The sequence below is a fragment of the Notechis scutatus genome, chromosome 5 (genome assembly GCF_049901735.1).
Source record: "Notechis scutatus isolate UNSWTSFEM ecotype Mainland chromosome 5, rNotScu1.2, whole genome shotgun sequence".
Classification (NCBI taxonomy): domain Eukaryota; kingdom Metazoa; phylum Chordata; class Lepidosauria; order Squamata; family Elapidae; genus Notechis; species Notechis scutatus.
Genome location: NC_142013.1, coordinates 84,051,925 through 84,068,636, shown reverse-complemented (window position 1 = coordinate 84,068,636; position 16,712 = coordinate 84,051,925). Strand labels below are relative to the sequence as shown.

General features: G+C 45.9%; 1 protein-coding gene and 1 long non-coding RNA gene across 2 annotated transcripts in view; one reads left to right on the top strand and one right to left on the bottom strand.

Annotated features, from left to right (window-relative positions):
• Positions 1-6,836: 6,836 nt before the first annotated feature.
• On the bottom strand, positions 6,837-13,362 carry POU3F3 (POU class 3 homeobox 3). Its single transcript, XM_087967188.1, has one exon. The coding sequence runs from the start codon at positions 12,115-12,117 to the stop codon at positions 10,783-10,785; it is 1,335 nt and encodes a 444-aa protein (XP_087823314.1). The 5' UTR covers positions 12,118-13,362; the 3' UTR covers positions 6,837-10,782.
• Positions 13,363-15,883: 2,521 nt separating this feature from the next.
• Positions 15,884-16,712, top strand: part of LOC148130555 (uncharacterized) — an 83,216-nt gene continuing 82,387 nt past the window's right edge. The window contains exon 1 of the long non-coding RNA XR_015749990.1: positions 15,884-16,100. This is a non-coding gene — a long non-coding RNA (uncharacterized LOC148130555). The remainder of the gene's footprint in view (positions 16,101-16,712) is intronic.

Genomic DNA, 16,712 nt, shown 5'->3' with positions numbered 1-16,712 from the left:
CTCACCTCACAAAGTTATTGTGGAGCAAATAGGAGGAGGAGAATATGTTGGATATGTTCCACGCCTTGAGTTATTTGTAAAAACAATAAAGATTGGATATAATATTTCTATCCTGAACACCAGCCCCTGAACTATGGTGATCCCAACCAAAGGCCAGACCAAAATGGGGCTGGGTATGCACAGGTGACCATCTTGGACCCCTGTTCTGGAGAAGATGGGAGTCCAACAAAACCCTACTCTTCAACAGATTCAAAGGCGCACTTACAAGGGCTACTGTTGTTCCCTTTTCCTAAGAATTCTGAGCAATGGGGTTGAGACAAAAGAGAGTTAGATCTTCAAGTTTTTGGGCAAGAGTATCTCTTACCACTTCTACAACCTTTACTTTATGCCGGGGGACCACTGGGCAGGAATTGGATTTATCATTCTGTGGTGAAACATCCAAATGTGGAAAAGTAGGATACCAAACTATAAGAAGTACTGTACTTTCAGCTAAAACTGATAGTTTGGAAAAGAGGAACCAAGTACTGCCACCCATGAAGTAATTTATACCCCAATGGCCTCTCCCTAAATGGGTGGAGGACTACCCTTTCATTATAGGGATACATTTCTGTGATCTTTAAAATTGCATTTCTCATCTAGTTTAATATTTCGAGCCAATGAAGGAGTCAAAGACATTTTTGTGTGATTATATAGAAGTATGTGTACGGATCATAACTATCTTGAATGTTATTAAAATAACCCTGGTCCTACACGTTGTACATATTCACTCAGAGAAGCCCACTGGAATCTTATACATAAGGTTGTGATGTAAAAGGACCATCTTAGGCCTATCTGTTACGCCAAGTAAGGTCCATTGAGTTCAACGGCACCTATTTCTAGTTCGTTGCTATTATGACAAAAAGGTTTAGAAGATGGTATGTTTACTGAGTGCCTTCCTCTTTCCTCTCCCAACCATGTATTTGCACCCTCCCTTTTCCATCTTCTGCCAGAGAAATATTTTTCTCTGACCAATAGGAAAAGTTTTTTAAAAAATCACCAGGGTAATAAACACGCATGAATTGCCTTCAAACACAACAGTGCACATGGCTCTAGATAACAAGCACAAACTGAGAACAGGGTCTAGTAGGCAGCTAAGGAACATGCTGGTGCCATGGGGGACGGGTAGCCTAGTTAGAGACTTGGAAGAGTGCCTGTAGCTTAACTCAGGTCCACGGAGAAAAATCCACGGTCTCCCACTAGTTTAAAACAATGGAAGAAGAGGCAGCCAACACAGCCTTTGCCTTCCCTCCGTTGCAGTTCTCACTGGTTATGTGGCAACTTCTTGGCTTGAGTGTCAGCTTTTATTTTAAAGGGCCTATAGGGAAGAAAGTAGAGAGTCTTGCAACGTTTTCTTAAACACACCCGCGTTCTCTGATCTTAAATCTCGTTTTGAAGCTAGCTTGATCCTGAAAATGGCAATATCGAGTTTGAAGGTAGGCCCTTTAACAATGCCAAGGCCCTCCGGCGAGGCCGCCGTCCCTTTCTTTAAAGTTTTGGTCACCGACTCCAGCCCAAACTTGCCGAAATGCGGGCAAGTGGCGCAGGAGCAGCGGCCTTGCGCATCTCCGAACCTCTTCAACTACCGTAGGTATGCAGAAGAGCTGGCTCTCCTGCCTTTGATTCAGAAGAGAGGCGCTTCAAACTATATTTGTTTGCTTATTCTGGGGTAACTTTTCTGACATAAAGGGTCTACAGAGAACGGGGCTCGGCTAGATGGGCGGGAGGCGGGGGAGCGATTCGTAAAGGATGCCTTTCCTTCTCCGCGGTCTCTCCAGCTCAGGATAAAGCGCGGAGCTTCAGAGTCAACCCTCCCTGTTCGACGCTGGGTCTGGAGGGAGGAGGAGGAGGAGGAGGTCTGGGGAACCGCTGGCGGCAGCGGAGGTAGCCGCCAGCTCTCGCGCCGGTATAACAGAAAGGCTATTGTACGCACAACGTGGTCTCTGCCCAAGAGCCTCCAGTTGTTTGAATGCCGATTTGGAGCACGTAAACACAGCAGCTTTGCGGTTCCCTTCCTTCTCCTCTGCTCCGGGCTTCAAAGAAACCGTTCCAGTTGGAAAGGGTAGGCCGAGGCACGAGTTACCCCCGTGCGAAAGAAAGCAGGGCTGGCTTGCAGACGGCCTTTCTCTGCAGTCATGTAAAGCCTTAAATCTTGTCTTTCCTGGGTGTGAAAAAGAAGGGGAAGAGGAAGGACGAAAGAAAGAGAGAGAGAGAGAGAAAGAGAGAGAGAAAGAAAGAAAAGAAAGAAAGAAAGAAAGAAAGAAATTCTGCAAGAGAACTTCGCTTCACACAGAAGCCAGGCAGGGAGAAGCAAATATAGCGTGTGCCTTGAGAGGAAGCAGTTGGGGATCCGAAGTTGTCAAGTTGTCGCTGTTGTGTTGCGAGCAACCTTCCTTTTAGTGAGAAAAAATAGTCTAAAACCAAGAGAAGGGAATTGGAGGCTTTTCTCAGGCTCCATGGGGCAAAGGGTGATCCTGAAGTTAACCTTGATCTCTCCCCCTCCCTCCGCGGTGCCCCAAAACCCTGGGGTTGGCCCGCAATTCCGGAAAGTGGCCCAGGGCAACCCGAAGGGTCATTCCATAGACTTCTTTATTGACAGTGGAATTGACAGTGATTAATTTTCCAAAACTGACTTGTAAACTCAACTTTTTCATGTATCCGAAAATAGCTCCTATACTTTTAGGTCTGCCGTCCAATCATTGTAGATTCACATTACATTAATGCAGAGAAGATTTATAATATCACCTGAAGGATGGTCAGGTGATGTTATAAATCCTTAGCAACCAGTTGTCCCTAATAATCTTGAATTCAGTGGGATTTCTATATAGATACCTTACAAAAGAACCCTGTAAACTGCTAAAAAACTCTAACCTTCTGATAATTTAAGGTCCTTCTGTGAGGTTCATATGAACTTTCAAACTCTGCCATTTCTGACTCTAGGGCATGCCTTCTCTAGCCATTCATTGTCTCCAAAAGACGGTTTAATACAAAATGAAAACAGATTCCAATATATAAAAGCAATCAACAGATTCTTAATATTCAACTTTTATAAAGAATCAGTTCCAGAAAGCGTCTAATTGGGATCTATTGCTATTTCTCCCCCTTTAAGCTATATTAGCAAAATAATCTATTAGTAGTCACCCATGCTATGAGAAGGTTAAAGATGAAATTGAAGTAGGTAAAGATAAAATCTCCACTGAGTCCTGATGATTTCATGGACACTTCCATGTGGCAACAGTATGGAACTGGTTTATCACTGGCTTTTTCCAGGTGTGTGAATGGCGGTATTCAGTTGACCTTGGTGTGGCTTTGCAGCTAAGCAAGGTTAGGCATGGTTAGATGGACGAATGTTAGGGCTATAAATTAAGTTGAAAATTTCAATCACACAAACACACACACACACAAACACAAACGAACAAACAGAGTAGATAGGGGTTAATTTCCTGTAGAAGTATTTGAGTTTGCAAAAGAATGAGTCTAGTTTGTATTTAGCCTCGGCAACATATATTTTATATCTAAAAGTGAAAAATGGAACAAATCTGTACATGCTAATATGGATGAATAAGTGGACATAACACAAATATTAGTGTTAAAAATACTCCATCTAGTTGGCCAGATTCAGTTATTGTACTGTATTATATGTCTTCAACTATTCTCTCTTTAAATATTCTGATTTCTGATACTACAGATATTACAAGGTGAAAATAAGAATAAAAACTGCACTTATTTGTAATATTCAGTGAAAAATATAGTGAAAAAAGTAGTTTACAGTTCCTTTAAACTACTTTTACAGTAGTTTTACAGTTTATCATGCAGCCTTCTTTCTTGAAAAAAAATCCCACTGAATTCAGTTGGGCTTACTCCTAAGAGGAAGTGGGGGAATTCAGTGGGATTTTTTTCTCAAGAAAGTAGACTGCATGATAAACTGTAAAACTACTGTAAAAGTAGTTTAAAGGAACTGTAAACTACTTTCTTCACTATATTTTTAAAGTCACAGCCTTAAACACAAGTATCCCTTCCCTCTGAAGATGCAGAGTTTGGGGAAATAGATTAGAAAAAAACATCCCATTCAAACTGTTCTGATCTGTAATTAAATGTAAGCCTGTACTCTCTGATGGTGTTGGCAGAAGTTGTGATGATCCAAAGACAGGTTGCTGTGTTCGAATGGTTCTTTCATTAATGAGAATGCCAAAGAGATAGAAAGAGAAAAGGAAGGAAGAAGAGGAAGAAAGGAAAGGAAAGGAAAAAGCAGCTTGTGTGTTCTTAGCTGGGCTTCAGTTCAGTTGCTAAGCAACCCGTTTATGGTAATTCATCCGCGAAATTTAAATCTTTAAGAAAGGATCCTGCATGTCTGACTTAAATGGTCACCATGAGGAAGAGAACTTGTAGGATGTGCAACAGCTGGCAATTCTGGCTGGCTAAGTAACAGCAGGGAAATAATAATAACATATTATTTAATAACACTTTTAGCAAAAATTGTGCTCTTCAGCACCTCAGTTCAACAGCCCTATGAGGAAGGACAAGAAATTCGGCCAAGAAGAATTATTCTCTGTACCGAAATCTAGATCCCAAGCAAGTTGCATGCTCCTTTTTGAGTTTGGGTTGCATTTCCATCAGGAAACTTGTTCCCTCCGTCCGTCCATCCTCCATCCATCTAACCATCAATCTCTGGAGTCCTTATCTTCTTCCTTCCTCCTTTCCTCCTCTTCTTGCTCAATGCATGCCAAAGTCCACTGCATCTTAAAGCTCTTCCATTAATCTACCCAGTCATAGTCACCCACACTATGGGTATTATTTCCTTCCCTTTTCTCTTGCAAAGATCTTTCAGAAGAGCTTATCAAATTTCTTGACCACACCAACTACATCCTGTGAACAGTGTGCAAAAGAAGAAAGAGGGAGGGAACCAGACAGTAAGAAAAGTGAAGGGGAAAGATAGTGAAAGGGGCAATCAATTCCAAAGCCCATTTATCTTGGACCAGTTGCTCCAGAAAGAGCACCAATCAGTAATTGCACATTGGTAAAGATCTTCTAAATCAGCTCAAAGTCATTCTAAATGATATGAACAACCTAGCACTGACCTGATCATGTACCAAAGAGTAGCAAAGAGATGGAAGCATACCACCTCTAGGAAAAGTAAATATCTCCATCCAGCGTAACAGAACTACCCCTTACTTATCTTCTCCGATGTCAGCTCCATTGGGTCTAATAAGGCTTCTTTCCAAGTAAGTGCATTCTCGTTTTTTGCCTTTTTTGCATCTTGCTTGCTATGGTTTTAAGGTCTTAAAACAGGGTTGCCAGGGTGAAGAAAGGCAAGTTTGACTTTTGATTTTAGTAAGCCTGAATTGCTTGTAAATACAACAGCTTCATCTTAACTTCTAATTGAATCCAATTTTGATAAATGTTTGGCACATTTAAAGCTATTTTCTACTTAGAAGTAAATCCTACAAACTTCCTATTTATTTTGGAATGGTGTTGTGTTCCTTGTTGTGTATCTTTAATAGCTTTCTCAGAGAGACCAAGACCACAGGCTAAAGATGAAAAGAAGCTGTAGTGCATGCCCAATTTCCTTTTGGCTGCTATCCTTCTTGCCACACAGGTTTACCAGCAAAATTCAGCCACCCTTATTTCCTGTAAAGGGTTTGCACCATCTCTCCCTCCCTTTCAAGCCCTTCACTGGATATAGCATTAGAAAGCCAGTGACGTCACTTGAATGGCCAGCAAGTAAGGTAAAGGCAGAGGCCGCAGAGCAGTCAAAGTACCAGCAGATTTTGCTCTCTGGAGAAACAAGGCCAACCATCTGCATCAGTGGAGCCTGAGGCCAAGTGATGACAGGCTGTGCTGTTCTGCCTGTGCCTGCTTACCTGGGAATACTAAATGGGGCTGCTACCTTCTGAGCAGACATATATAGAGTTGCATGCTTAGTTTCATTCTCTTCTTCTTAAACTTTCCATAAATCCACAGCAGTGGTGTCCAATACAAACTGCTTAAGATTTTCAGGAAGTTGTGCTTGGACTTTGGAAAACTACACATGTCCCCTTGGAGATCTACTCCATCCTTACTCTGTTTCTTTCTCTCTCTCAGACGCACAATGATTGGCATGCAGTATCCACCAGCCTAATGTTTCTTAATGTTGCTCTGCATCCAGCTAGTAGGAAGTGGCCAGACAATTGCCATCTGCCTCTAGAGTCCTCACCACATCACCCACCGTTCAGACATCAAAACTAGCAAGTCCTTTCTCATTCTTTCCGATCTTTGAACAATACACTGAAACAATGGCATTAAAAAGACAAATATTTATCTGTGTCTGTGCCTCTCTTTAGGGCCCCTCTCCTCTTTACATTTATCTTTCTATCTTTTTTTCTCTCTCTTGAAAATAGCCTGAGACTGGGAAGTATGACATTTAATCTAATACAATACAAGCCTGCAATCCTGACCAACATGTATGGCACCCATCCTACAATGTGATTCACCACTTTGGAACTGCATGCAAACATTAAGCTATGGGGTGGTCAAGGAGCCACCAGTTCAGGGCTGCCAGTTAAAGATGTATGTTCCATCCTTACTTATTGAAATATGTCTACATCTTAGCAGGTATATAAAATGTATAATATATCTCTATAAAGATATAGAAATGTCATTTTGCTTTTAGCTTGAAGATGTTGATATTTTATTACAAAAATAAATGAATAAATAGTAATACAATGATATATTGTTGCTTTCGACAGGATAAATATTTTACAAATATATAATCTTTTAAAAACAAATGTAACTGTTAAATTATGGAAAATATGACACTTATTGATAAAATTATCAATAATATATACTGCATTTCTTATTAGAATTGATTGTTCTCCAAAGATTCAATTGAAAACCCTTCATATAAAACAAGTTTTGACCATTGCAATATGCAAATGCCATTGACTACATTAAAAGATAAAGTATCGCTTAAAAAAATCTTCTGTGATTTAAATACAAGCCGAAAGTTTCTGTTTATATTCTGCAAAATTGCCTGTCGAAAACAGTGATCAGTGAGGTGATTTGGACATTTTATATTGGTTAGAGATTTGGACTGAACATAATGAGGTCAACTAGAAACTCAGGGTGGGAGAATAGAAAAGCTTACAGAAAAGGAATGTAAACCTTGGAATCACTCGGATTGATTTCATATCAAATTACAAAATAATTTGTAAAATATTTTGTAAAATATTTTGATAGAATGGAATATAGGAAAAGAGCCTAACTGTGAAGTAAATCTCCCATTAGGCTTAATGAAACTTTTTTTTCCAGTTGTGCCTTTAAAGAGTTGCAGTTTGAATTACCAATCAGGAAAACAGAACTGGTCAGTTAATACAGTGCTTTGAAACATTAAGAGATCTGATGAGATAAAGCAGTTCCATCATTTTCATGATATAACAACATATGTTCTCCTTAACGCTTCCTCTTAGTGCTGGAGGGCCTTGTAATTCTGAAACTCCAGTCCTACAAAGGAAGGAAGGAAGGAGGGAGGGAAGGAAGGAAGGAAGGAAAGAAAATAGGCAGGCACCTTGGTAGATTGTGTGCATATCGACACATATTTTGCAAATATTTGCTTTCAAGAAGTGACTGACCTAAAACCCTCCTTAACAGGCTTTCATCAAAATGCAATAAACAAATAACTAAAACAAGTTATATACAGACTTATTTTCTGGCAAAACCACCATCCCTTTCCATTCTTTTTCTGCTTTGAATGTAGGATTTTATCTCATGTAGTTGCCACTGTATCAATCACATAAAATCCAGTTTATGGCCTCAACACTGGAAATTTTATTTTGTTGCTTCTGTTGCACGCAGTCAATAGCTTCATTTGTCTTTTAAGTTGTAAAACTGTAACTGGGGACTCCGAAAATTAAAATAACATAAACCCTACACTAGTCTTACCAAGGTCTCTTCCATCCTTTTTAGGATGTTGCCAAAGTCAATAAGCATGTGATGCCGTATTTACCAGTTTAATCTGAAGTTAAAACAATGCCTTTCAGGGTATTGGTCTCAAAACTTACTGGAAAGAAATAACATTGGTTATTTGTTTCAAACATTTATCAAGTTAAAGAAAGCTAAGAAGTCTGTTAAAACCTTAGGGTGGTCATCACTTCTAGATTTCTGCTTCTGTTTGGGGGTGGGGTGGGATGCAGAACACACATTTACATTATTGCAAACATGGGATTCAAACTTCAAACCTGTCCTAGCTTCTTTGCCTTTCTTGTGTAATAGTATCAAACAGGATAACCAGCATGTTAGTGGTACATCTACCAATATCCTTAGTATCACCAAAATTCACATTTATTATAATAATAAGACTAATGTAAAATGTGGAAGAAGGGAGCACTACTTCTAATGTATCTGCACCATGTCACCTCCCAGATATTTCTCTAGAGCAGTACAACAATTACAATCTATCAGAACTCTAATTAAAGCTCTGGGTGATTTTTTTCTTTCTTTCTCCCTATTCATATCCATATATTCAGAAGTATCATTTGTTAAATTATGATGGCGATAAATTAAATAAAAAGTTATACACATCACAATGTATTGAAATAATATATTTTCTGGGGGGGGGATCGCACTTTACGGATTATATTGCAAACATATTGCAAACGGAGAAGTGGGGCGTTATATAGATAGCTTATCACCTGGGATTACTGTGCTAAATTTATTCCTTAAAAAAGGAATTAAACAATGGCTTTCTGTTCTAAAGTCTTGCTATATCAATCCAATACACACTCTCGATGCATTGATCTAGAAATACTGTATAACTATCTACCAATTTATTAGGAGTGGAACTACTTCTAAATGGCTAATTTCACCAGTACTGGTAAAGAAAGGTTCTCTTCCTCCTCTGTCAAAATACCATCAAAAGCTACAGAAAACAGTTTGGTTCTATTTTTGATTCCGTCATTTAAAAGGTTTTCAGTATTTTCTTAAGACAACTTACTGGACACATTTTTTTAATGTATCAGACAAAAGACTATTTCATTCTAACAAATTTATTTTCTCAATCAGCTCTTACGGAATCACTACTCAAATTAAATTACAATCAAATTATCACATCAAAAGATACCCTTATTACCTAATAGCTGTCCATATTTTTTTTCCATTTTATTTTTTTAAATTTGTGCTCGTTTGAAAAAAACACGTAATACAAGATCTGGGGGAAAAAATAAATTACCGTTTTGCAGTAGTTCATAGGTATTCTGAATAAAATATTAAAAGAAGTCATTTAATGAAAATATAAAGCAAATTTTTTTTAGATCAACAACGGATCTAAACATTTCTCTATTGCCGTCTTTTTTCTTTTTTGTTTGTTGAAAAGTCTGTTTATTAAAACCTACCAAAAACACTGCGAGGAAATGGCAGTATTATAGAATCACTTCCACAGCACCCATTCAAGCAAGTTGGCAACGGATTTAGGAGAGAAGTTCAGATAAGTGCAGTTGCAGATGCCCAGTTGCTTTTTAAATCCCTTTATCTGAATTAGTCCAGAAATAAAAAAAAATATTAATAAAAAAAATTCAGTGAGATTTTAAAAAATTAATCTTCCAGGGTGATTGGCAGCCATCAGAAGCATAATTTTGACAGCCCCTGAATCATTCCTTTTTACTTCGCTGTTTTTCTTAATTCATGCAAAATCCTTCTACGGAGCTCCAACTTTAAGGGCCAACAACCTTGCCTTGCCTTCCCCCCTCCACCCCCTCCAGGCAGTAGGAGCCCTCCCCCCTTTTTTTCTTCTCAGGGTCAGCTTTCCACTTGCCTTGTTTCTTTCTTTCTTTCTCTCCTCCCTCCTCTTTCTTTTTCATTGTGTATAAATTTGCTTTCCTATTCTGCTTTAAAAAAAAAAAAGATGATGCATTTTTTCCCCATCTAAAGAGACAGTCACCTTCCCCCCCATTTTGCAGAATATTACCCTTCTCAAGTGGATTCCTACCCTGCACCAAAAATTAATGTAATTTGGCCAAGAATAACTAAGTTCTGGAAAGCAGCTAATATTTGTTACTGGTTTTTTTTCCTGCTGCAGTTCTTTTTCTCCCTTTAGCATGAGTGTGTGTGTGAGTGTATGTATGAGTGTGTGTTTAAAATGCCTGTCTGTGTTTATAGGTGCACGTGTTTGAGCTGGAGAGAAAAGTTTCAGGGAATCCCACAGGACTGTCCTTTGAAAAAGAATGGTGAGTGCTGTGGCAGGTGGGTGAGGCTAGGATTTGAGGAAAGAGGAGAGAAAGGTAGGGGGAGAGAATAAAAATAGGCAGTGGTGCTTGTTTTATCGCTGCCTGAAGGCAACGACAGGACCTAATTTAGACTTTGTCTTGCTACCCAAAAGGAAAGAAAAAGAAAAAGGAAAGTATCAATTTTTTTGGTCTGTCTGGGTTTCCATCACGCTGTTTTCCCCACGCTGAGATGGAATTCCCATCGCTGGGCTGGACTTCTCCGAATGTTTCTGACACAGAGACGGGTAAAAATGATGGGGTCGAGGGACCGAACACAAACGTGGGGCTGCAGGTGTCAGCTCGTGTTTTTGTTTTCCTGTTTGCCTCCCTTCTCCTTCTCCCTCCCCTCCCCCACCCGGACTGCCCACCAGCGCTGTGCTTGCCTCCCTCCCTCTCGGTCTCCTCTCTTCTCCCCTCGCCCCCTCCTCTCTCTCTCTCTCTCTCTCTCTCTAATAACTCCTCTCGCGTTTGTGACGACGACTCTGTCTGTCTCTCTGTCTGTCTGTCTTTTTCACTGCACGCTCGCCTGAAGTCCGTGGTGCGGGGGCGGCGTGTCGGAGCTGACGTTGCCGACCTGGGAGTAGACATCGTCGGGCGTCTGCTGCTGGATCCCAGGGGGGGTCATCCGCTTCTCTTTCTGCCTTCGATTGCAAAACCAAACCCTGACCACTTCCTTCTCCAGCTGCAGGCTGTCCGCTAGGTTCGTAATCTCCTGGGCGGAGGGCTTGGGGCATTTCAGAAAGTGGCTCTCCAAAGCCCCCTTGACACTCACCTCGATGGAGGTCCGCTTCTTCCTCTTCCTGCCCTGCGCGGCGATCTTGTCGATACTGGTCGGGCTGCCCGTGGACGAGTCGGCTTCCTCCAGCCACTTATTTAACAAGGGCTTGAGTTTGCACATGTTCTTGAAGCTGAGCTGGAGGGCCTCGAAGCGGCAGATGGTGGTCTGCGAGAAGACGTTGCCGTACAGGGTGCCCAGCGCCAAGCCCACGTCGGCCTGCGTGAAACCCAGCTTGATCCGGCGCTGCTTGAACTGCTTGGCGAACTGCTCCAGGTCGTCCGAGGTCGGCGTGTCCTCGTCGGAGTGCGGGTCGTGGCTGTTCAGGCCGCCGCCGCCGCCGCCGCCGTGGTGCGGGTGCGGATGGTGGTGGTGGTGGTGGTGATGGCCCGGGTGGTCGCCCAACTCTGGCGTGTCGCCCCTCACCAAGCCCGGGTGCACCAGGCTCTGGCTGCCGGGCGGGGGGCTCAGCATGCCGTTGACCGTGAAGCCGCCGGGTTGCGAATAGATGAGCGACTGCTGCTGCTGCTGGCTGGCCATGGAAGGCAAGTGGGCCGCCGTGGTGGACCCCCAGTGGCTCTGGTGCGGGGGTCCCAGGTGCGGAGGCGGGGGCCTGTGGTGCAATGCCGCGCTCGAGTGCAGGTCGTCCCGCCCGCCGCCGCCGCCGCCGCCACCCTTCACGTCGGGCTGCTGTTGCTGCTGCTGCGCTTGCTGCTGCTGCGGGCTGCCCGTCATGCCCACCGGGCTGCTGGACCAGGGCGAGCCGGCCTCCACGGCGGCGGCGGCAGCGGCGGCAGCAGCAGCGGCGGCGGCGGCGTGGGGCAGGGCTGTCACCCACTGGTGCGCGTGGCTCAGCATATGGCCGCCGTTGCTGGCCGCCATGGCGCCCTGCATGAAGTCACTCTGGACCATCTTCACGGAAGAAGGGTCGGTCCGGTAGCCCCCGCCGGACACCGAAGTAACGGCCACGCTGCCTGGCTGCATCCCCCCGCCGGAGTCCGAGTGGACGATGGAACCCGCCGACAGGATGCTGTTGCTTGGCAGGTAGGGGTTAGACGCCGCCGTAGCCATCGCTGCTGCTCTTCTTCCCCCCCCTCCACTTCGCACTCCAGCCTCCGCAGCCAAGGAGCGTGGGAGGAGAATCCTCGCCGGCCCGCGCGCCCGGCCGGCCCCGAGGCGAGATCCGCGCCGTGCGCACCTTCCCGGGCTCGCGGTTCCTTCTTCAGAAAAGGCAGCCCGACCCCAGCGCTTCCTCGGCTCTCTCCGAACAGTTCTTGCTATTTACCTGCCAGCAGCAGCCAGTATATTGTAGCGAGGGTGGGGTGGGGGGCAGGGAGAAAGAGAGAGGGGGGCGAGAGCAAAAACTAGGGGAGAGGGGGTCACCCGACAATAGCTCCCCCTTTGGCTTTCCTTTCCTCCCTCAGGAGCATAGTTCTCTCGCAGTTTCTAGGTTGTTGTTGTTGGTTGTTTGCCCCCCACCCCGCCAGGAAAGTTTTTTTTTGTTTCCCCCCCCCGTTTTCCCTCTTGTAAGGCTTTGTGCGGCGGTAAATAAAGGCGGGTGGGCTCCTTCCTTTCGCCCGTCACGCGCACCCGGTCTCTCTCTCTCTCTTTCCGCCGGCGCGCCTCGGCTCCTCGATGGTCCCGCTTGCCTTCCTTTCCCCCAACACACAAGTTTTGTTTGTGTCCTAAGAAAACTTCTGGCGTGGCTGGCGGCGGAGGCGAAGCTGAGGAGACTGCATTGCTCAAAGTTGGCGTCCGGTTGAAGCGCCCGGATCCCTTGGAAACAGGAGTCCTTTGGCAACCTTTTTGCGAGAGTCTGGAGAAGACATTTTCCCTTGCCTTTTCTGCCTTTCCTCCTTTGGGATGATGCCTCTTTCTTCTTCTTCTTCTTTTCACATGGGGAAAGGAATCGCGGGCAAGGCGTTCTTTCTTCCTTTTCCTCCAAGTAAAACAAACCAACGCAGAAAGTTTACAGTTTCTGATCCTCCTTTAATCGGGGCAGGACTGGGCTGGACGGGAGGGAGCAAGGCAAGGCGGCGGTCCAGCTGCTCCGAGGGAAAGGCTTGGAATCGCCTGGGCGAGAAGAGATGCGCGGTGGCGTGCGCGCATATATGGTATCCTTAAGCCACTAACTCCAGTTGGCTGCCAGGTTCGCGAAGCGTCAGTGCTCCGGCGGTGCCGGACGACAGCAGCTCAGCTCAGTAACGCTCTTCCCTCGTTGCCGCTGCTTGTGTGCTGCCGCCGCCGCCTGCTCTCCTCCCCCTCCTCTCTTTCTCTTTCTCTCCCTCTGACAGTTCTCTCTCCGTCCCTCCCTCGCAGAGCAGGGACTGCCGAATGTTTACCCTCAGCCGAGAGCGCGCGCACCACCACCACACTTTCCCAAATACAAGGAAGTCGAGCGCGAGGGACCCCGCGGATTGGCTACCCGCTGAGTGATTGACAGGCCCGGAATGACTGGCTCAGGACGCGAGGCCCCCCCTTCCGGCCGTTCCGATTGGTTGCTTTTTAATTTAGGCAAAGTGTCGTGGAGGCTGGAAACCTGCCCTACCCTCCCTCCCCCCCTCAAGTCCCCCTCCCCTGGTTTCTTCTCTCTGGCGCTTGCCTCCCTCCTCCTCCTCCTCCTCGCTTCCCTCCTCCTTCCGAGGACCCACAACATCTTAACTCTTGGAGCCCGGCGAATAAATCGGAGTTTTCCCGGCTCTGAGCTGAGAAGAGGGAGGCGAAAGAAAGGCGGGAGGAGGCGGCGCGCGCGCGCGCTGGTGTGTGTGGGGGGTGTCTTCGAGCCAACGAGAGGAAGGGAGGAGGAGGATAAAGAGGAGCGGGGATGAGGGTGGTTTTTTTTTGTTTTTTTGCTGTTGGTGGTGCTAGGAAAAAGAAAATCCACGATATAATATTTTACTTGCGTGCATAAAATTCCTCTGATGGGCGCTTAATCCGTGTGTCGGGCAGGTTGCCCCCATTCGCACGGCCCCGTCGGCACAAGGAAGGCAGGCTTGTCGTCTTCCCGGCATCTTTTCAAAGTTCGCTCTTCTCTCGGCTTCGTCGGGTGCCTAAAGAAGGGGGTTCCCCCTCATTCCGATGCGGCCTCCCACTTTCCCAAGGGCAAGCCGAGGCGAGGTCCGTGAGCTTTTGGCCCATCCTTGCAGGCAACCGGCCTCCGGGTTCCTTTGTCTGAGGCTGTCCCGGTGGCTGCGCGCCGTGTGGGAAGTACAATACCCGGGCTCCCTCTCCCTCTTGGAGGAGCCCGTGCCCGCGACCCACCGGGCCCTCGGAGGAGAACTTGCCAGGGGGAAGAAAGGCTCTTCTTTCAGCACGTGCTGAGGCAAAAACCCGGGGCCGACGCGCCCTCGCGGCACTTTCCCGTCGCTTTCTAAAATAGGCCGGGACTTGCCTTTCCGACTCCCCGACCTCCACACTAACCCCCCCTCCCCTCAAAGGGCTCTTAGTTCCCTTCTAGCGGCCTTCGCCTTTTTTTTTCAAACTCACCCCTTTTTTCCGAGGGTATTTTGCAGGAGGTAGACCCGGCTCCTTGGATGGCTGCTCCTCCAGCTGAAAGAGTTAAGGTGGGCGGGAGAGCGAGCGAGGGAGCCGGGGAGAGAAAGGGAGGGAGGCGGGCGGACGAGCCGTGGTGCGAAAGGCGTCGCGGCGTCCTCAGTGAACAACGGGGCAGAGAAAGTGACGAGCCAAGCGAGAGGACGCGGACTTGCCTGGGGATTCTGGGGAGGGGGAAAAAACACACACACACTTTTCGGGCGTTCAGTGTGGATTGGGGACTGGCGGAGTGTGTGTGTGTGTGTGTGTGTGTGTGTATGGGTGCTCTTGTCACCTTCCTCTGCCCGGTCCCCCTTTCGGTAAAAAAATAAAATAAAATAAACCCAGCGCGTTTACATTGAAAAGGGCAACACGACCCCTTCACCGCGCGCGGTCTTCCCTCCAATTCCTAGTCTTGCCAAAGGAAAGTCCAACGAAGGGGAATGCCAATTGCCCCCCCCACACACACACCACATCCCGGAAAAGGGAAGGTATGTGGGACTGGCCCGGTGGGGCGAAGAACCCGAGGCCGGCAGCCCTCGCTCCAGCTCCAGCTTTGTACGGTTAAAAACGACACGCCGTTTTAGGTTGGCTTCTGGGAGGGGGGTGGCGGTGAAGGGATGGGAGACAGTAGTGTGAATTGTATACCTACAGCCTCTCAGCTCAGGAAAGGCGAAATAGCCCGAGTTCCTTTTTTCTTTTTCTTTTAATGGCCCGAGTCTTTCCCGAGGTTTTCCTCTTCCCGGCCGAGCTAGAGAGAGGAAGGATCGCAGACAAGATTCCACTGAATCGGTGTAAGATCTCCAGGTGCAGCCGAGTCAATAGTCGGTGCCAGAACCCCATGTTTTCTTTTCCAGCCGATTTTGCTTGGATCAGGCTCAAAAACCGAGTGAGTCTCGTGGTTTTGTTTACACTGAATGGGGAGGATAGCGGCGGTGCCATGGGGCCGTCTTTCATTAATATACAGTGAGGATTTTGTCTAAATTACTGCTATGAATTTCACAGTACATGCTTTCAAAAGCCGTCTCAGGTGGCCTGATGAAACGTGATAGCGCCTCTGCAGATGCAATAATAATAATAATAATAACCATAATAATAATAATAATTTAAAAAAAATTCTCACGGAACCCAGCCTATACTCACCAAACAAAGAAGGTTGCTAACTGAGTTTGACGTTTTATTTTTTTTTAAACATTTATTTTATGTATAAAAGAAAACTTAATCCTTCAGATCTCCCCAACTACTCACTCCCCACCCCGCTTTCCTGTAGAGTGTGATTGCTTTGTCTGGGAAAAAAAATCCAAAGTATAACAAGAGGAGAACAGTTAGTGCTGATTTTCATTTGCATAAATTTTCATATATTTTAGTGAAAATAATAGACTAGTGGAGAGCTGGGCTTAGTGGAGTCAGTGCAAAGAAAAATCTTTCCCTGGATCGTTGCGCTGCAGTCGAGAATGCGAATTTTCCTCCTTAATGGCAAAGCACTTAAAATACAAATTCTGTACATGCTGGAGCGCCTATTGGTAAGTGCATTTATATTTCTCCCCCTTTCTTGTTCTTACTTTTTCTTCTCTCCAACCCCCCCCCTCCCATGCGTCCTGGAGCAGTGTGGATGCATGGGAGGAAATCCCCCCCCCCTTTCTCAAGCACCTTAGTGAAAGATTAACCTAAGAAAGAAAACAATTTCTAAGTGCTTGTGGTGCTTGTTACACTTTGGAGGCCACTGGTGTAGCACTTGGAGAAAGGGGGCGAAGAAAGAAAGACCATCGCTAGGAAAGAGAAGGTTTCGCGTTTGGCGAAGAAGCGGTCGGAGACGGGTGCCGTTTTCCCACCTCCCCCCCCACCAGAGAGATGGGGGTGCCTTTAAAAACACTAACTGTACGCTTTCTAAGGGACGCGGGCTGACCCAGAGGGGTAGCAACCCGGCAGCGGGGAAGGCCGGCAGTGATGCGCGCAGAGGGTTAATGCTGTAACTAGGGAACAGACGGTTAAGCACAACATCCAGAGCTCTGTAGTGAAAGTCCATCAGAAAGAGTATAATCAATCAAAACTAACCAGGACATCCCTTCATTTTATCCTCGGAGGAGGCTGGGACTGAAGCAGAAGCAGCCGACTTCACTCCAGCTCTCCCTCTC